Source organism: Siphateles boraxobius, unplaced genomic scaffold (genome assembly GCF_051911475.1).
Source record: "Siphateles boraxobius isolate OS27281-9 unplaced genomic scaffold, OSU_SipBor_1 41, whole genome shotgun sequence".
In the NCBI taxonomy this organism is placed as follows: domain Eukaryota; kingdom Metazoa; phylum Chordata; class Actinopteri; order Cypriniformes; family Leuciscidae; genus Siphateles; species Siphateles boraxobius.
In genome coordinates this window covers 9,841,846-9,864,268 of record NW_027509042.1, presented here as the reverse complement: position 1 = coordinate 9,864,268, position 22,423 = coordinate 9,841,846, and the positions used below count along the sequence as shown (strand labels likewise).

At 33.8% G+C, this 22,423-nt stretch overlaps 1 protein-coding gene across 11 annotated transcripts in view; it reads left to right on the top strand.

The window, feature by feature from the left end:
- The window catches only part of cadpsb (Ca2+-dependent activator protein for secretion b), a 94,509-nt gene that overhangs the window by 5,759 nt on the left and 66,327 nt on the right, over nt 1-22,423 (top strand). For all 11 annotated transcript variants that reach the window (XM_077198179.1, XM_077198183.1, XM_077198182.1 and 8 more), the window contains exon 2: nt 18,025-18,138. In XM_077198179.1, coding sequence (XP_077054294.1) covers nt 18,025-18,138 — 114 coding nt within the window. The remainder of the gene's footprint in view (nt 1-18,024; nt 18,139-22,423) is intronic.

The window sequence follows — 22,423 nt, the reverse complement described above, 5'->3', positions numbered from 1 at the left end:
TCTGCAAGTGAAATAGTGACACCAGTAGCTGGCGACAAGTGATTGTTTTTAGGGGTTATTTGAATCATTTTCACTCAAACAATTCGTGATTGATTTAGGAACCAACCAAGTACGAGTGAGTCATTCAATTGTTCACTCAAACAATTCATTCAAAACACAGGAATTGCGCAATGGTAATTTTACTGTGGCTTTGTTCATAACTTTTTTTGTTGGCGGAGCAAATATTTACGAAGTAACTGCCAATGTTGTGTCTAAAATAGACGTTTAAGTGGAACATTACTAATGTCTTGTTTACAGAACTGGTATATTAAAGCACAAAGCAGTATTAAATTTAGAGATGTCTTTGAAAGTATTTTGTAGAATAAAATAGTTTAATAAAATATTTGCAATATGGTTTTGCAGTATTTAAATATTTGATTTAAATATATAAATATGTCAGCTTCTTTTTTAGGTTTATTATACATTGCTTTATTATACAACCCTAAATTGAGTCAGGATAAGGCTTTTATGCTCAGATTAAGAGATTCACATCGGTCTTGAGGTTGCACATTTACATTGTCATCCGTTGGCGTGTACATTTGCATGCGATATCACATGCTGACAGCTTTAGCTTGACTATTGTTTGTATTGCACAGTCACACTTTTTGTAAAGGCTTTTGACCTTGTGAAAAACAGCATGAAGAGACTGCGGTGTTGTACTGTCACTCACAGCTAGGCTTTTATCTATGTACAAGCCTTTAGTGGATGCCTATTTGCAATCTAAAACCAATGGCCCTGTTTAGATGCGCAGTGGGTCTGCTGTTACATTGCAAGACAATACGTGCATAAATGTGTAAAATATATTGTTAGGTCATACATTTATGGAAATATGCTGAACTGCTGGTCTCAAATGAGATGCATCACCTTGAGTCTTTTATTAATGCAATGTCTGGTGTTCCCACAGTAAAATGTGCCTATCTAGGAGAAATAATGCCTGTTCCATTTAAAAGGCTTTACAAACCAGTTAAATGTCTGCATTGCTGTAGGGCTTGCAAAAGGAGATAGTGAAAGTTATTTTCCCTTTATTACAAGAGGCAAGCACATGAAAGACGAGTGAATGGAGAAATGAACTCAATCAAACTCTGTGTTTCAGAGTATTTAGCACAATCAAACCCATTGAGAATGACCCCACAGGCCTTCTCTATGGTCTGTGAGCCCCACTGGTTTGGCCTGCTGGCCACATGATTTTATTCTTGTTCAGACAGAAAGGCAAATCAGAGCAGCTTTGTGTGATGGATGAAGTTACCATGCCTGTATCGAGTTGCCAGGCTCACAAATTCAGTTTCATTCTCCACCGATTTCCAATTGAGGTCTTTTACGGAGCGACACTACCAGCATGTATTGTGTGCGTGTGTATAAAACCTCTGCCGCAATCTCACACACACATGTTGAAAGACAGGCAAAAGGAACAAGAGGAGAGGACGAGACTGGAAAGAGAAAAATCAAGATAGAAAGGATAGACAAATGTCTAATTACTAATTATTAATAAAATTAAACATATTAATAAATCAAATTACTTGTTCATTTGAAGTTCATGAGGATTTTCATTGCAACGACATATTTAAGAAAATCTAGCATAAAATGAACTAAGTAACCAACTTTCATAAATTTGTAGAGCAGTGAAAACTAAAAAATATGAGGGAAGAAAAATATACAAATCCCTCAAAAAAACAACAACAACCAATCCCTATTGGTCTTGTCTGTGATGGGCTTTGAATTGAAAAACGATGTAAAACTGCATTTGCATCAATAAGCCCAAATACATATTACTATAAATTATAATTCAAGTGATGCTTTGTTTTCCCTCAAAACAAAAATTCCAGGCAAATGTTGCACACATGACACAGTCTGTAACATCAGTAATGTAGTGTGGGCTGTGATTTTATGAGGAATTTCATTTAAAACAGGTCAGTGAGAAGAATGGGAGAGATGAATGGATCCACATTATATTTGCCATTTTGGTTTCTGTGTATATCAAATCACTGACAACTGACATTTATAGAACAGTTATGTAAGCAAATTTTTCCCCAAAATGCTTGAAACATGGCTTTTGCTGTTAAAGATGGTCAATTGTTGAACAGAAACGCCTTATCTTTCCTGAACCACACCCTCAAAGATTAATTCGAGATGGAGCAGGACAGCAGCAGCACATCTCGGTGTTGTCTAAAACAACAGGAGGAAAACAGCATTCTCGCATGACAAACTAACAACTGACAACGGATTATGAAACTAAATATGGCATTTAATGAGAATGATCTGCTTCAACTATCACACTGTTGCTTATCTTTTATTGGCTGCCCGATCAATCACTCAGAATGATTGACAGGTTAGAAAGCACCTCAATGTCTTCAGATTGACTGAGAAAAGAATTTGACCTCAGCTAGTAGTTTCTTTTTTTATTTAATTCACAGGCATAAAAATCCATTAAAAACCTTTCAAAACACCTATAAGTTTGACTTCCCTATTGTGAAAAATGTAGGGCGGGACTTGATTTTGTCCTTCGGGAATTGATTGGATCATTGTGGTTTGCTATTGCTGTGATCTCATGTGAGTGACAGGTTGCCCCGCCCTCGCAACTGTACATCATCAGAGAACAGATGTCTCTGCAAGAGGCAGGGGGAAGTTATTAAGTTGGCTTGGAAAAGAAGGAAAGTAGGAAAACTCTATCTTTCTTCTTCCTGACTAAGCTTTTTTCTTTTTAACTTATCTTTCTTACTAATCAATCTTTCTCTTTCTTTCTGACTATTCTTTCTTTTTTACCTTTCTTTCTTTTTTTAAGTAATATTTCTTTATTTCTAACTAATCTTTCTTTCTTTCTAACTAATTTATCTTTATTTCTAACTAATCTATCTTTTTATTCTTTCTATTTTTTCTTTACTTTTTAACTTTTCTTTTCTTTCTTTTTTCAAACTAATCTTTCTTTCTTTCTAACTAATCTTTCTTTCAAACTGATATTTTTTTCTTTTTTCAAACTGATCTTTCTTTCTTTCTAACTAATCCATCTTTTTTCTTTCTTTCTAACTATTCTTTCTTTTTCCTAACATTTCTCTTTCTTTCTTTCTTTCTTTCCTTCTTTCTTTCCTTCTTTCTTTCTTTCTTTCTTTCTTTCTTTCTTTCTTTCTTTCCTTCTTTCCTTCTTTCCTTCTTTCCTTCTTTATTTCTTTATTTCTTTCTTTCTAACTATTCTTTATTTTTTACTTTTCTTCCTTTCTAACCATTCTTTATTTTTTACTTTTCTTTCTTTCTTTTTTACTTGTCTTTCTTTTTTTCAAACTAATCTTTCTTTATTTCTAACCAATCTTTCTTTTTTCTAACTAATTTATCTTTCTTTCTTTCTAACTAATCTTTCTTTTTTCTAACTAATTTATCTTTCTTTCTTTCTAACTAATCTTTCTTTTTTCTAACTAATTTATCTTTTTTTCTTTCTAACTAATCTATCTTTCTTCCTAACTAATCAATTTTTCTTTCTTTCTCACTATTCTTTCTTTTTACTTTTCTTTATTTTTTCCAACTAATCTATCTTTCTTTCTAACTAACATATATTTCTTTCTTTCTAACTAATACATTTTCTTTCTAACTAATTCATCTTTCTTTCTTTCTTTCTTTCTTTCTTTCTTTCTCACTATTCTTTCTTTTTTCTTTTCTTTATTTTTTCGAACTAATACTTGTCTTTCTTTTTTTCAAACTAATCTTTCTTTATTTCTAACCAATCTTTCTTTTTTCTAACTAATTTATCTTTCTTTCTTTCGAACTAATCTTTCTTTTTTCTAACTAATTTATCTTTTTTCTTTCTAACTAATCTATCTTTCTTTCTAACTAATCAATTTTTCTTTCTTTCTTTCTCACTATTCTTTCTTTTTACTTTTCTTTTCTTTATTTTTTCCAACTAATCTATCTTTCTTTCTAAATAACATATATTTTTTTCTTTCTAACTAATACATTTTCTCTCTAACTAATTCATCTTTCTTTCTTTCTTTCTTTCTTTCTTTCTCTCTATTTTAGAAACTATTCTTTATTTTTCCTAACATTTCTAACCATTCTTTCTATTTTATTTTCTTTATTTTTTCAAACTAATCTTTCTTTATTTCTAACTAATCTTTCTTTTTTCTAACTATTCTATCTTTCTTTCTTTCTAACTAATCTTTCTTTCTTTATTTGTCTTTCTAACTATTCTCTTTCTTTCTTACTATTCTTTCTTTTAATCTAAGATTTCTTTCTTTCTTTCTAGCTATTCTTTCTTTTTTACTTTTCTTCTTTTCTAATTATTATTTCTTTTTTACTTTTCTTTCTTTCTTTTCGTTCTTTTTCAAACTAATCTTTCTTTTTTTTCTTTTTTCAAACTAATCTTTCTTTATTTCTAACTTTTTTTTTCAAACTAATTTTTCTTTCTAACTAATCTTTCTTTCTTACTAATCTTTCTTTCAAGCTAATCTTTTTTTCTTTCTTTTTTCAAACTGATCTTTCTTTCTTTCTAACTACTTTTTATTTCTTTATTTTTTCAAACAAATTTTTATTTCTTTCTAACTAATCTTTTTTCTTAACATTTCTTTCTTACTTTCTTTCTTCTTCATTAATTTCTTTCTTCTTTCTAAGAGTGGCACTTTCTATCCATCTCTAATCTTTCTTTCTAACTAATCTTGATGATCTATCCATCCAACCATCCATGTTCATGTTAAAACATGCTAAATCATGCTAGCAATATGGCAAACCATACTTGAAACATGTTAAACCGTGCTAGAACAGTTTAAAACTTTTTCAAACTTTCTGGCTAGGCTTTTCCAAGCCAACTTAAAGTTTGTCTACGAACTTTACCGTCTAGTTTTGATTAAATATTATGAGTACACATTCATTTTTTAAAACAATGATGTGAATGGATGATAATACATGAAACTGGACTATTGATGTTTGCTGGTGTTTACAGGGAATCTAATACTTAACTAAAATATATTTGTTTTTATATAAAATAATAATTAAATAAAAACATTTAAAACAATACGGAAATCATTGAAATTAATGTTTAATTCAAAAGGGGAATATTAAGGGTTGAGGAGAGACATACGGGTCTGTAGTGAAGGGAACCGGTTGAGGGCACAACAATGACAGCGACACTAATAGAAAGAGAGCGGAGGTCAGACAGCAGATTAGAGCCTGAGAGACGGCAGCGGTTATGGCAGCTGGATCGAGAAGGAGTAAGTTATGAAAGGTTCCTGTGGAGATAAGAGGATGTTTGATTGAAAGGCCTGAGCTGGATCTCCTCTGATGAGATTTGGAGATTCTGAAATTACCTTATTAATATAACAGGGTGAGATGGATGAAATTTATCGGTTCATAAAGCACACTGAGAGAAAAGGACAGGTGAGGAGAGGAAGAGAACGTGAGAGACTAGCAGATTCATTTTGTCAGAAGTAATAAACATCCAGCTGAAAGGTTCTTAAACCTCTTTTAGCAGGTCATACACATTTGAGTGTGAATTATTAATTAGTGGAATAAATGGTGGCTATTTTTAGTGCTGCTTTAATTAACTTATGACCCAGAGAGTAAATTTAGCCTAGCACGCTTGAAAATAAAAAGAATTCAGATAAATTAATATTGATTCATCAATACATTGATATTTGGACACACACACACACACACACACACACACACACACACACACACACACACACACACACACACACACACACACACACACACACACAGACAGATACATATATATATACATGCATACGGCGCATAACATTTCAAGGACTTAACTGTTAAAAGTCATTTCACAGCAGTGTGAATGTGGACAACAGAATATTTTATGCATCCATATTTATTAATCAAAGCTCATTCTGAAGGCTGTGTTTGAACTTTTGGAACAGTGTATTTATTGCTTTCCTAAAGAGCCAGAGCAGTGTGTGTTTGAAAATGTTTTTTGCTTTTGCTGAAAAAGGGTTTATTTTTAGGGGTATTGCAGTATGTGTGGAAGTCTGTATTTGTATACATATTCTTCATGGCTTTTTAAATAAGTGTTGCTTCGAGAGAAGTCTAAGAAAGACGCTGAGATGAAGGACATCTGCTCAAGGTATTCGAGCACTTTTCTGTAAATATTAAGGACAGAATAAGAGACCCAAGGATACCATAAAGTGCATTTACATAACAGAAATCAGACAGAATTAGGGAGAGGTGATGTTTTTTTTATTTTCTTTGTCTTTATTTTGGGTAATGAAGATGATACCTAATTTGTAAAAGTTGTTGAAAGTATATTAATTATGTGGTTGTTTTATATGCTAAAGAAGATCATGAATGTGCATTCACACTTACCATATTTCAGGCACTATGAGTAACTTAGTTCTGCCCTAATAAAGCTCCTAATGAGACTTCTAATATTCATGGAAATAAAGTGTCCTGCCTATGATGATAAATTAGAGGCAAAACTTATGTGTAATTTATGTTGCAATTCAGCACTATTTGGCTTCTCATATTTGTGCTCTTTGAAGATAGATGGCTTAATTAACAATGAGATAAATAATAACAACCCTCTCTAGCGCAGAAGCAAACCAAAAACTAAAATTCGATTTGGCGCACAAAGGAATATATTGAATTTTTATGGTTTTATTCTGCGTTAATGCCCAACCAAAAGCCCAAAGTTTTACCCAGAGCTGAAAAACAGAACATCACAAAATAACAAGGCAACTAAAAGTTGTATTTATACCATATTGTATAGCGTTTAAATAATATTTTTTATTATAAATTGTAGGATGTTTACATGTAATCTACGAATGTGCTACATTTTAAATAAAATTTATTTTAATATTTGTATTTTAATTAACATTTCAAATATTTAAATATTTTTTTTATATTATTATTAATCTTAAAGGATGTTTGTAGATTTTGGACACAACTAACATGGGTGACTTAATTAGTCAAATGGGAACAGTTATTGGCCGTCTAATGCTGATAATCTAATAACAGTCTGGCCAATATTTATGTCCATCACTAGCCTTGAGTCAGACCGTAATTTTGATAAGTCTGCAAGTTTTTTCGCCTAGAGACATGGAAGTAGGATGAAAGGAAGTAGTATTAGCCAGAGTGGAGGAGAAAGATTGTGTCACACCATATAGTGTGATGAACAGCAGTAGCTATAGTTGTTGTGGAACTACAGCCGTGTCGCTCCAGGAGAGCTGCCTGAACCCTTATTCTAAAGCATGTGAAAGATTTTTCTCATGCCATCGCTGCCACACACCCACTCTCCCCCTTGTGAACTAGAACACTCTCTCTCTCTCTCTCTCTCTCTCTCTCTCTCTCTATCTCTCTTTCTCTCCCACCCTCCAATCCAGCTTTTTCCATATCCTATAATCCATTAAGCAGCACTAGCACTCCTTCCCTTCACTCCCTATCTCTCCCTCTCCCTTTATTTCCTGGCAGACCGGCATGACCTTCTGTTTTTCTGAAGGTCTTTATTTCGACATTGAGCGCGTGAAGAGAGCATCTATTACATTTAAGCATGAAAGCTCCCTCTTACCCAATCATTTTTAATGGGTGGGGGAACACTTTTTAGCAACTTAAGATTATAAGAGCATAGCTATTGTTTTGCATGCAAATATGTCCTTGATTCATATCCTGACATATACATTTTTTTTCTTCTTCAGTCTGATGTTATTCTTAAATCAGTAATATATAATATTCTATATTTTTGGATATCTGACAAAAAGCACAATATGGACATATTGGCGACATTGAATACCAATATATGTATGTGCACACTGCTTTAGAAATGTACAAAACCTTTATACTTATATTCTAAATATATTTACAAGGCACATTTGATTATTATAGAATTTTTTTTGATCCCCTAATAACACCTGTACCTCTAAACCTCTAACCATGAAAGAAATGTAACAGATAAATGCACATTGACCAATTTCTTTTATTGACAATTTAGTATACAGTGACTAAAATTGTAAAATATTGTCATGTATTTAAAAATCTCTCAAAGAACCAAGTGCAATTTATAATGTCAAATTAGGAAAATTCATTGTCACTGAACATATTTTTGAAATATCATTTATTAAATACAATAAAACAAGTTATTAATTCCAGTCATTCAGTATTCTTTGAACCTAAAATGATTCCTAAACATTTGTACATCTCTAAAGCTGTTCAGAAATATCAATACATAAATTGTTTCATTGACTATTAAAAAGTATAAAATGTGTGTTCTACAACAGCACTTTACATACAAATACTTAAAATTACTAATGTTTTTTAAATTTATTTTAAATTGTTACATTCAAAATCCATTTTGCTGAAGAGGAACATGTGTGTCGTTTTTGTCATAGTTTGTCTGATCTGACTGCATCTTTTCTGTCAGAGTAGCATTAATTCTTCTCAGGAGGAAGCCATCTTACAGAGGCTGTGTGTCACATGGCACAAGTTCTTATTTTTAGCTGGATTAGTGGAGTTTCAGGCAAGTGCTTTCACCCACACACACGTTACCTCTCTCCGAGACAGACACACACACGCCCATTAACTCTAATACTGAGCACGCTGCAGCTTTTTTCTGTCACACACACTGTCTCATACTTGGATACCTCTCAGCTCACACAGAAGCGCCCAAAAACCTTCTAAAGGCACTCTCTGTCTTTCCATCACACAAGAGTTTTTACTTTTCACATCATTTCCCCCACTTTACTCCCTTATTCACTCTGAACATGTCTTTTTCTTCTCTCGCGCACAAAGAAAAAAGCTGGCTGTGGGCTCTGAATTGTGATTAAAATGCTACGGTTTCACAATCCATTGAAGCGCTATATTCTATTCTGACGATAGATACTTCACCAACACCCAAATCCTGCTGTCAATATGCTGATAGAATGTTAGTAATACAAAGTGCACACAGAGACACATACACACACTAGTCAAGGTCCGGAGATTGAATTTAACATATTTTAAGAAGGCATTTTGGTGTGGTAAAGTTTTGTGTAAGCAAATGCAAAGTATTCCGTTCACATTTCCTCTAACGCTACTGCTCTGAGACGAGCTTCTCTTGCTGAAGGCTTTATGTTTATTCTAGAATTCTGTATATGCTTGAGATTGTTTCGAATGAAGTTTTTACAACAGTGTTTGCAAGGCAGCAAAAGAGCTGTAGCACTGAATGCCAGCACAGCTGTTACTGAAAGTAATTTTTGCTTTTGTACAACAGTTCTATAAACAACAGATTCTGCATTCTTTTATTCTGTCATTTTTAAAATTGGTTTAGCAAGACTTTCTGACAGTAACGCAACATTATATATGCTATTATTATATAAAGGTTATATTTAAAAACATTAAAATATTTACATTACCACATATTAGGCCTACAGCCTTTTTTTAAATTAGATATGATCCTTAGATATTGCTGAACATCTGTCTTCAAAATTTAAAGCAATGGCTAATTTCTCCATATTTACATTTATGTATACTAAATTCAGATGATAGCAGTAGCAAATGATAACAGAAATATTCCTTATGTTAATGAACAGGCTGTGCATTAGTGGTGGGTATTCTTTCAGTGACTCTTCTTGCACGTTACATCGATATGCCAGTAGGAGTCGACAGGTTTCTGTCTTTGAGTGAGTCATTCATTCCTTTCACCGATTCGTTCAACACGCTATTTCACTCAAGAACGAAACATTCAATCATTCACTCAACCGATTAATTCAAAGCGCTGTTGTTTGAAGGAGTCGTCAATCATTCGATAAACTGATTCAAAACACTGATTCATTTAGGAACAAAACACACCGCCGGGATAACGCTGTGACTATGTTTGGAAATATGTTTCTTGTCAGAGCAGAACCAGACCAATTAACTGGAAATATTGTGTTTAAAATGTAAGTTACTTAATGTTAACTTTCAACGTTTATTGAACTGGTATATAAATGCAGTGTTAAACTCACAAGTTTGCTATTTCTCTGAATACCTGCTGTTTGGATTTTTCTTCCTTGTCCTCATCATCCTCTTATTTTAATAATGCTTGCTTGACTCAATCATCTTAAGCAGAGTTGATGTGAAGTTCAGTTATGCTGAAGGACACGTATTCAAATGGAATCCAAAACGGAGACATTAGCATGCCTTTCAAACAGCACTGATGAGGTGCGAAATGCTGGTTTGCATGGTTATTCATTCATTTTCGATGTAATGTGCTACTGGGGACTGCACAGTAGAGGGCCGGTCTCTGCCTTGTGGCTCAGAGACACCAAAACTAACCAGCTGCTATCTTCAGCACTGGCCTTGTGGGTCCATAACACTTCTACGCTCCGAGCATCATGCTAAACATAGAAAATGGCATGAAGGGACACAGGGAGGGGAGTGGAGGAAAAGAGTTGCGGGCTCCAGGACAATGCAGAACATTCTGTTCCCCATTGGCAGATCAGTATCCCTGAGTTCCAGGGAGTCCGATGAAGCTGCTGCATGTGTAATGATTCGTTAGGGCAGTTTTGCAATGCTGATGTTGCTTTAACGATTGAACCCTGTATTCAGAGTGTTCATATTATTTGACACTATATGTGTTTGTATTACTGCCGTGCTGCGTGTTTTGTTTTCTTTCATTTGTTCAAAGATATTGTTTCTGTAATGTGGTGTGGGTTTTGTGTGTAGATGGTTTTCTATGTGGTTGTTTGCTTATTATCCTGATTGTTAATTACATCCACTGTGCAGCAAGCATTATGAAAGTACATGACTCTTTTGGTATTTGATGTCTGGATATTCACAATGGCACACCATAGCATCATCAATACAACCAAATGAGTTTGTGTGTATGTATTATTATCTTAACCACACTATTTCATTCATTCAGTATTTCATCATATATAATACATGTGTGATTGTATAATACAATGTCTCATGTCATCAAATTGAAATATTTTGATTTAATATAATATTAAAGTGATATTTCAAATATTCTGGCAGACTATAAAAGTGAAAATGACTGTTAATTATTCATGCTACATAGTGTGTGTTTGCATTGTGGTAACGCCTGCTTTCCAAAGCATCCTATAAATTGCTCTTTATTAAGTAGGATTTATATAATATTAATTAATAGAATATAATATTTTGCATTTACAACAGGACAGTGTAACCAAACATGGAAATAGCATGTTATCTTTCAAAGTCGGTAGGTTAAAAAAAATAAAAAATATATATTTTATTCAGCAATTATTCAGAATTATTCATTCCTTTTAAACTAATGTTTAAACTAAATGTTAAGCAGCACAACTGTTTTCAATCTAGATAATAATAAGAAATAATTCTTGAGCGCTGAATCAGCTTATTAGAATGATTTCTGAGGGATCATGTGCCACTGAAGACTGGAGATATGGCGTTGTCATCGCACAAATAAATTACGGTTTAAAATATATTAAAATAGAAAACAGTTATTTGAAATTGTAATAATGTTTTCTAATATTATTGATTTTAATGTATTTTTAATCAAATAAATGCAGCCTTGGTGTCCTTAAAATACTACTTCCAAAAACTCTTTTTTTTTTAACTCTTGAATTTTGTGCACAATATCTCAGCAAAATCAAAATGTATTAATATAATTTATTTTGTGTCTTTTGTCTCATACAAACTTTGAAAGCAAGTGGGAAGTGTGTTCCATTTTAAATTTAGCCTCTTGTTCCATTTCATTTAGTTGTCTGGGTGTACATTTGACAAACACCTTCATTTTCTCTCCCCTATTCCGTTAAGTAACACTTTATTTTTTCATCTACCACTTTTTTTGTGCCAGGCTTGAATTTAATGTAAGAAATTGAAACCCCAAATCCAAAAACAAATTTACATTGAGATAGCTTAAAATTAAATTAGGTTTAATTGAACTTTATTTTCTTTTTTTACGAAAATAATTAAGATGCACAATTAAGATTGGATGCAAACGTGATACTTCCCCCTCTGTGGAGTAACATTGAAATCACTCGTCCACATTTCCTATCTTTTTCTCATGCATCATCTCTGGCCCACAGCTAAGGCTGCCGCACTCATGCAATTATCATAATTACAAACGACTCTCCAGTCTGCTGCTGAGTGTGCACACGCACACACTGAAAGCTGTTTCTTCATTCACACAAAAGAAAAGGAACACTTTTGTTTTTCACACGAATGAAATGTAAATGACTCTATAAATAAGATACTGTTGATGAAATGGTAAGGTTATAGCAGGAGAAAGGATTCATCAGGAGAGGTTGAAGTAAAAAGCACTGTTGATTGTATTTCCAAAGAAAGAGTGTCTCTAGTCTGATTAGGTGAAGCTGAAAAAGACAGTAAGTCAACAATGTTCAAGGCAGATGAACCATTTTTTAAGTCTTGTTAAGTGATTCTGTCGAATTACTCATTGGAAAATTCACTTGACTAGTGCAGTTTTTCATCCTGTGTTGACATATTTCCTATTGAAACAGGAAGTTAGGGCTATATATATTGGTTTTTGCCTTTAGGTTGCAGAGGAGGAACATTCTTATAATAATTGGACATGGCAACAATGTTACTCAATTTGCGAAAAATTTATTCTGATGAAAAAATGATTTTAAAATACAATATATATATATTTGAGAGATTTAAGAGATCCAGGTTTGCTGTGCTTGTTTGTAGAGCAGCATTACTTAAAATGAACTTGCATTCTCCCCTGGTAGTGAGAGGTTGAAATGTGTGTTTGACTGAGTGTGTACAAATGAATCATGCTGTTACAGGGTAATCATGATAAGAGGGATCCAGAGGGAATCAATGGGACTTCTACTTGGGAGGATGGGGGTGGATGTACCATTAAATTACTGATGGATATTTGTCACTCTGTTATGAGAACTATAGGGGTATGCTTTTTTACTGACTGATGTAATTATAAAAATAATAATAAATAATCTGTACTGTTACACCTTTAAACACAAAAACACAATTGCTATGTTAGTATCATTTATATACTATTGTAGTATTTGTTAATATTTTGAATCAGATTTTTATGTGTACGGTTTGCATTTTAATTTTAGTTTAAAGGCACAATATGTAAGTTTCTCTGCTAGAGTTCGCTTATTCAAAACAGTAACGAAGGCTTAGCTTGATGCTGTGAATGAGCTTGGAATCATGGAGGCGTCGTATTCACCTCCACAGCTGATGGAAAACAATCCAACGGGACTCAGGCAGAAATCATGTTCATGGATGAGCTAACGTATTAAAGTTTTATTAATGTTAATAACTGTGTGGGATGAAGCAGGACACAGCCGTGAGACTGGGACGTTTTACATTGCATTTATTATGCTTATAAGCTGCAGTGTTTCCCACAGAATGACAGTGTAACTGTGGCGCGTGTGCATGCATGCATCGATATTGACTACCAGCTATATACAGCATGCTAACCTCGAAAATCCAGCTGTATTCTAACAATAACTTAGCTCTCCTTATTAGCTAGGCTCCTTGTATGCTGGCTAATGCATTTTTAAAATCTGGGTCTCCAACATTAACACCGCTATGTTGGACAGATTTGTGCAGCGCTGTTCCATGAGGGAGAGAGAGCGCGAGAGGTACGGGTGAGTGAGAGAGAGAGGTACGGGTGAGTGAGAGAGAGAGAGAGGTACGGGTGAGTGAGAGAGAGAGAGAGGTACGGGTGAGTGAGAGAGAGAGGTACGGGTGAGTGAACTATAGTTGAACTAAGACTAACAGTGTTGAACTATATAACAATGATTTAATATATAGTCTCTGGATAAAAATATTGTGTACATATGTAAGTAATATAATGCAAGTACACAAGTCAACAAAATACAGTATATAACAATGTTTTAGTGTTTTTTTTTTGATTTTTTAATCATAAAATCTAACTGTGCCTTTAAGTTTTAGTAATTTTGTGCGTTTGCCATTTTTATTAGATGCTTTTAATTAATTTTTTTAATGTATTTAATTTAATATTTCTGAATTGCTTTAATTTTTATTTCAGATTTACGTTTAGTAGTACGGAGGCACTAAATTTACATGATGATGGAAAAAAATATGCAATTTTATTAGCTGTTTTCCTCATGGGACCAAAAAATGTCCCCCTCAAGGTCAAGGATTTTGGATATTGCCATCTTTGTGGGGCATTTTGTCCCCATAATTTTGGGTTTACCTGGACTAGAGCTGTCAAGTTAGAGTGTTTACATACATCACCTCCTGTATGCCTGTACCCGGCCTTCATAAAAAACTATTCTGCAAATATGAAAGAGAAAGAGAAAAGAACACTTAGAAATATTGAGGGCTGCAAGCTGTTCTTCAGGGTTATAGTATTCTCTGTACAGACAGTTCAGAAGGCAGATAAAGTCAACTGCTCTATGTGTGTGTGAAGTAGAGAGGACAGTAGCAGAGAGATGAACACAGATGGTGCTGTGATGCCTCACAGGCACATGCTACTTTGTACTTTTCCACCTTCCTCCTACACACTTGCTAACAGAAAACCCTGTTTCCTTTAGATTTTGTCACACTGGTGGTTTCAAGATGAACGGCAACAAAACATCTTGCTAAACTTTTTTAAATTTTTGTTGGTATGCTTAGCAAGCCACCATATGCATGACAGCGCAATAGAGCACAATTACAGGTTTTGAATGTTTCAGTGATGTAATAAAAACAGGGATGTAAGCTAGAAAATAGGAATACAATAATGCATATCATTGTCCCATTCATTGTATAATTGTTAACACTTTACAATATATTTAATAATATTGTATATGTTTGGGATAATGTATTATTACACTGGTACTTACCAAATGAATAAATAAAATGTCATTAAATATTGATTTGAGTTTATTTTATTGTGTGAGAAGAAAGAGTGGAGGAATACGAGAGACATGAAACTAGCAAAGCTGTGTAGAACAAAAGTTACTAGAGAATATGGTCCTTTATAGATTATGAAAATGTTTGACCACAGGATGATCGACCAATCAGAATCAAGTTTTCCAGAGAGCCATAGTACAAATGCTATGCGTTTCCAATAAAATAGCGTTGATGTCAAATGTAGTGTGTCCAAATGAAAAGAAAACACGACCCAGGCTAGATTAAATACTGATTTAGCAAGGATGTTTTGTGCGACCACAATGCGTTTGTACTGTTAGTTGTTGCCTCTGTTGTTAATTGCACTGACATTACATTACAGCAATTAAGTGTTAATGCACTTAATGGCTGTTCACTTCTCATATTCAGCTGCCTAATACAAAATTTGGCCCAATGTTTGCTCCATTTGTTAGGCTGATAAATCACACTTTGCTGTTTGTAAGTTTACAGTATTGACATTTTCCTATTTAACCTGTCATGTCATAATTTTGCATATCGTTGGGCACTTCATGGTAATGTTAAAGGGATGGAAAGAAAATTCTGACATTATTTACTCAACCTCATCAAGGTCATGCATGATTTCAACTGATTTCAAATTTTCTTTCATCTTTCTACTGTTTAGTAGTGGTGGGAGAAAAAATCGATTCTGTTCAGTATCGCGATATTTTGCGCACGCAATTATATCGATACAGGAGCGCAAAGTATTGCGATATTTAATTATAAAATTATCTGTTTTACTTTCTGGTTTTCTCAGAGTTTACTCTGATCATTTACATTTGCGTATTACATCCACAAGGTGACGCTTGTTGCGGTGCTTTGTTGTCGTACATTCAACAGCAAATTCAAATGAAAATGGCTTCAATATTACGGTTGTACACGACGCTCCGTCTTCTTTCAAATCGAAAGTGTGGGTAAATTTCGGTTTTATGATTATTCTCAGGTTATGTTACTCTATTATGTCTGCTTTATGTTACTCTATTGTATTTAAATAATTTTAAGTTATGTGCTGGGAACTATTTTTCACTGCTTGAGAACATTTGTTGAAATCGCCCCCTAAACACTCATTCACTAAGTTAGGCCTATTCCCTTAGTTTGTCCACTAATACTGTTCACTTACTTGAAGGAGTGAATGAAAACGAGTAAGCGTATTTGGACAGGCGTTGAGCGTACACTAGCCTACATTCATTAATGCTGTACAATGTGGGACAGAGACGCGATCTGACACGCGTCCCATTTTCTCACAAATCTCTACGTTCATTTAAGACTTTATTTAAATCATTTAAGATTGCTCTTATGAGAACACTCGACAAAACAGACATTTTGGCATGATTTGTGTGTTATATTTGTTCAAGCCTGAAAGAGAACTCGATACTGACGCGCGTCTTTTCTGTGGGTCGTGTGTGTGTGTGTGTGTGTGTGTGTAATACAGGCAGGATTTAATAATACTAAGGTATTAAGGATACTGCGTAATTGCGTTAAACATTTTTTGCGCTTTAAACTTTTTTTGTTTGTTTTTGTTGCGGTGCCACGGTGGGGAAGTAATGAAACCAGTGTTGGGACTGAACAACGTGTAACACAGACTATTGTAGCAAGCCAAGAGCTTACCATTCATGTGAGAGGTCTCCTATTCAGAGAATAATTACGTCCTGTCCTGTAATAAGGTCCTGTGTCCTGAATGTTCAAGAACAAGTTTTCAAGTTTTTGCTCTACCCTCCTAAGTTTTTGCACTTCAGTTAATGTGTAGAAGATAATGTTTACAGAATTAAATGTGACATTTAAAGTGAGTTGAGCGGTGTTATTTTCCTAATTTTTTGTAATGTCTTTGGATTATATGGGGGACATGAATCGCAATATCGCAGAATTGAATCGCAATACTTGCTGTATTGCAATATATTGAGAATCTCAATAATATTGAATTATGGCCCAAATATCGCAATACTATCGAATCGTCACATTTTTGCCAATTCCCACCCCTACTGTTTAGGCAGCCAAGTTTTTTTGAAAGCCTCTTTTGTTAACAGTAAAGAACCCTTTTAAGACAGCTCTTTTAATGCAAGTAATAATATAACGTATTTCTAAAATATATAAGTTCGTAGTGATTTCTCAAGCTCCCCCTAAAAATAAATAATATAATTCTAAAATGTATAAAATTATTTTAAAATATAATAGAAATTTTATTTTTGAGTAAGCTTTTTTCTTTTTTTGGGTTTGCTTTTAATAATATTATTAATAATAAACAATTTCATTGTGTTGGGGTACCACATTACAGTATATCTATTGTAAAAATCTGGGTCCTGAAGCAAAACCGGTTTATAACCACTGCCATAAAACACAGTGGCACTGTAACTGTCAGGGCTTTGCTATTCTGCTTTATATGAGGAGGAGGAGGAGGATACTGTTTGGCCTGCTCTTTTTCTCCTTCACAACACTTCTCTCATTCTGTTGCTTACTTGTCGTCACTCTGTCATCTTGTGCCCTGATGACATTCAGGGAGAGTGATGAATCACATCGGGAGAGAGAGAGAGAGATAGAGAGAGAGAGAGAGAGAGAGAGAAGGAAGTTGAAGAGGCGTTCAGTGAAATACAAGATGTATTATGCATGAAATATCAACATATTTAAAAAATATGAAGGACTTAAGTACACAAATTCTGCGAGGGAAAGTTAAAATTAGAGCGTGCAAGTGAGAGAACTAGTGTGAGAATGGTGTAGCTAGAGATATCTGGCTGTGAGAAAAGAGAGAATGTGTGTTACTGAGTTTGAAGGTGGGGTTTTTTTTTTCTTAAAGCAGAAAGAGTATTTTTAAGTGTAGACTTGCAGAAGAGACTAATTGTGGGAGTTATTTGGTAAAAACAAGGATGTATTAAATGTCTCTTGCTAATAAAAAGAAACCCACTGTCCTTTGTCATTTGTCTCTGAAAAATCTCTAACCCTTTTGCGGCAGCACATAATTTACTTTAGTCTTGAACCGCTATAGATCTCGATTTCTGAATGCGCAAAAATCTGATAACAGATTCAACGGAAACCTTGTAAGATTAAGTCACTTTTTTTTAAAAAAAATCTCATTTATAATGTTGTATTATCTATAGTAACAACAAATAAATGCATTGGTCTTGTGAAATATTTCTGGATTTTCACAAATTATCTGAATTGTGACTTTTTTTCCCCTATCATTTCTCCTTGTAGATCACCAAGCAGCAGCTGCAGACCACTAAGGACCGCTTTGAGTCTTTTCTCAAAGGAGACACACAGATTGTGGCGGATGAGGCCTTCATCAACGCTGTTCAGAGCTATTTTGAGGTGAATTATCATTGTAACAGTAGAATGCAATTGACCCTTGTATTGCTCAAGTAATCACCATGCATTATTGGTTGCTCAACCAAAAATTGTGGTTTAAATTATTTTTTAAACATCTACCCTTAAACATTTAAACCAGCCTCAAACTGGTTTGAGAATATATCAAACTTTTTTTTATTTGGACATGTTATGTCATGTCATGTTATGTTGCTGATATTCATCTTACATATTATAATGATTTATACGCTACTGTTCTAAAGTTTGAGGTCAGTAAGATTCAGTAAGTAAATAATGATTTTATTTAAGTGAAAGTGACACGTGATGGCCAAGTATGGTAACCCATACTTGGAATTTGACCTCTGCATTTAACCCATCCAAGTAAGTGCACACACATTAGGAGCAGAGTAGTGAGTAGTGTACAGACACACTGCAAACGTGGATACACACAGCCGGAGCCTTGCTAATTTAGCAAGGATGCATTACATTTATATGTGACAGTTACAGACATTTATAGTGTTGTAGGATTTCCATTGTAAAATAAATGCTGTTCTTTTGAACTTTATAATTATTAAAAAATTACCCGTTCCCACAAAAATATTGAGCTTATTGAGATATTTAAATGTTGAGCTGTTTTCAACATTGATAATAAGAATTTGTTTGTGAGCACCAAATCAATATAGTAGAATATTTCTTAAGTATCCTGTGACACTGAAGAGGGGAGTAATGATGCTGAAAATTTAGCTTTGCGATCACAAGAATAAATTACATTTTAAAACATTAAAATGGGGTGAAAAAATAGAAAACAGTTATTTTAAATTGTAATAATATTTTACAATATTGCTGTTTTACTCTATTTTTGATCTAAAATACTTTTCAAAAACATAAAAATTTTTTACCAACCCCAAACTTTTGAATGGTAGCGTTTTAATGATTTTTCCTAAAAAAGGCCACAACCTTTTTGTGCCAGAACCAGCGCCTACAATCACAAAGACAAGTGTGTATTCCCAACTACACATATTTCTGTGATATCTGACAGGTAATAGTGCTACTTTATGCTTGCTTGCCCCCAAAAAAATTACTTGCAGCACCTTTAAACTGAAATCTCTTAACATTAAAAGTAGGGATGCACCGATCCGCATTTTTTCACTTCCGATCCGATCCCGATACCTGAATTTGGATATCGGCCGATACCGATACTATTCCGATACCAGAGCTGTGTTTGCTTTAATATTATTATTATTATAATTGTTGATTTTATATGATGTTGCAATAAACTCCTCTCAACAGGCAAGTATGATATGTACGCATGTATGCATATGTCCCAAAAGGCAACTTGAGGTAAGTATAAGGTTAGAAAAGGAAGTCAGAAAAACAGGATTAACAGGAAAAATCCCATTCTGAAAATAAATATGCAACTGTAAGTGTTTCAAATTGATTGTCATGTCAATATTTATTACATTTAGGGATGCAACGATACCATATTTCTGAACCGATCCAATCCCATACCAAATATTCTGAGTATCGACTAATACGGATCCGATACCAGCGCAGTTTTTTTTTAAATCAAGTAGAATTTCTAGAACTCTGTGTTGAACTGGTAAACACTGTTAAACACAATCTACTTAATACAGACAACTTCATTATAAAGAAAAACAACAAATAAAAAAAAATGTATCATAACCTATGACAAAAATTATATTATACACTAGATTAGAACTCTAGAAATTAGAAATTTAGTCTAGAAAAATCACGAGTGCACAATAATTGTATCAAATCTGAACATAGTGAAAAAACATTATTTAGCGGGGAACAAATAAGAGACAATAAGTGTAGGCACCAGCACTAAATCTGGTAAAACGTTACACATTGCTGTTTGTATTGTTGTAAAATACATTCATGAAAAACAAGATAACAAAAATCAAAAAGATCAATTATTGTATATACATAGTCTAGCTACTATAAAATTAAGACATTTTTTATATGTATAGCACAGCTGTTTATTGAGGCAGCAACATATGATAGATGCGACATTTAATAATCTTTCATTGCGCAAAAGTATTATGATATGATTATGAAAGACTCCAATACAGTGCGGCACAAAGTGCTTATGCGCATCCCAAGCGCAGAATGCTGCGCTTGAAGCAACACAGACTCACAGCGCGCACCGCTTCGAGTCCACATTGAAAAGTTCCAAGCACAAAGGAAAGACATATTGATGCGTAGTGTATTATACAGTATCTATCTACGCAATAGTTTATTCAGCCTTTTCTTTTAACAGTTTTAAATTTCAGTTACTGTGAAGAACAATTATAGTGCTCTCCAGTGTTGTGATCTAACAGACACACGGTAAAAAGTAACATGATTAAGGTACAGCAAGTCCAGCAAGATAGTCATTTTATACGAAACCATAGAGCTTTATCTACAGATCAAGTATACTAATAGTAACATTGAATCATCTTGGAGAGTTTCATCGAGTTGACCGTCATAACTAGGGATGCACGATATATCGACCACATATCGATATCGGCCGATAAATGGTCTTTTTTGATGTTATCGTTATCGATCCGATAAGAAAATTGGGCCGATATATCAAAGCCGATAGATAATAGATTATTTACTTCAGTTGAGAGATGCCGCTGTTCGCCATGATGGTTCTGAATGATTGGATTCACTTCGAAAAGGAAGATACAGTTCCGTGCAACATGTGCAGCACAAATCTGTCACATAGGCCTCATAACATTATAATAAAAACACGCCTGTAAAAGAATGTTGTGAATTCTTGTTCGCCAGTGTTTCAGCGCGACGAGCGCGTTGTGGTGGAAAGAGCGCATCTATGGAGTTAAGCCTTCATGACAAGCACAGTCGAGTTCTCTTGAGCATTCGCAGCATTCTGTGCCATTGTAAGTTGTAATATGTTTATTTTGTGTATATATATCTGATTAATCTAATATAGGATGCGTTTGGTTGAGTTAATGAACGATGCAGTAGCGCTTCATTGTAGGCTACCGGTGATCATCTTTATAGCCTATTTAGCGTGCGCGCAGCTCAAACAGCAATGCACATTTATAACTATAATTGGGACTGTCATATACATGCCATTATAATGAGAACACTATTGTAATAAAACGTTGTGAATTCTCTGGGTTTAGAGAGAATTCACATTGCGTTGTTGTGGGAATAGCGCGTCCAGAACAGGGATTAGCCTACTACAACATTATGACCAGCACAAGTTCGATTAGGCATTCACGTCATTTTGTGCAGATAAGTCGTAATATAAAGTTGATGTAAAATAAATATCTGATTAATCTCACATATGATGCGTTTCGTGGATTTAAACAACCTGCTAGAAAAGTTCTTCAGTTTCCTGGTGCTCGTTCTCTTCAGCATCAGATTAAACAACAATGCAAAACATTAAAAGCTATGATTGGGACTGTCATATAATTATAATTGTATTCACTATTGTAATAAATTTGTAAATTCTTTGGGTTTGCATTCTTCAGCAACCGTTGAGTTGATTAACCTTCTAGCAAAGCGATTCGGTTTAACGTTCGTTCTCTTCAGCTTCAGCGCGCGCAGCTCACACAGCAATGTCATTTGAAACAGTAACTAAGCTATTAAAGATGTTTACTATCACTGTAATATTAAAAATGTCAATTTTTTTTCAAAAACATTGTGTTATAATTAATAACTACCATTATTTTGTTCTCGTATTATTTTCATCAATGATATGGTTTGATAAAAATAATTTCCTTATTGTCCGTGCAGAGGCGATTCCATTTTATTGATCCATTTTGTTTCTTTATATGCAGCCCAATGTTATCCAATGACTTGTTTGCATTATTTAGGTATTTTATTTTTTGTTAGGCAATAGATTTTTTGATAACACTTTACAATAAGGTCTCATTTGTTAATGCATTAACTAACAGAGAGTAATAGCCTTTGTTATAGTAGTTAATAAAATATGTGTGTTCATGTTAGTTCACAGTGCATTGACTAATGTTAACAGGAACAACTTTCTTAAAAATGTCTTATAAAATTGTTGGTTCATGCTAACTAATGCTAACAAAATTAAACCTTATTATAAAGTTTTACCATTTTTTTAATAAAGAAAGTTGCCCATAGGAGTGTAAAATTAATTTTAAAAGTTAAGGAATCTTACACTGGTTCAAACTAGGCTATACTGTATTGTATATGTTTGATTCAATGTAAAAGTGTTTGAGACAAGGCTTTTAATGGTGAGCCTTTTGTTTATGTATACAGGCTATCAAAGTATATAAAAATTTTAATT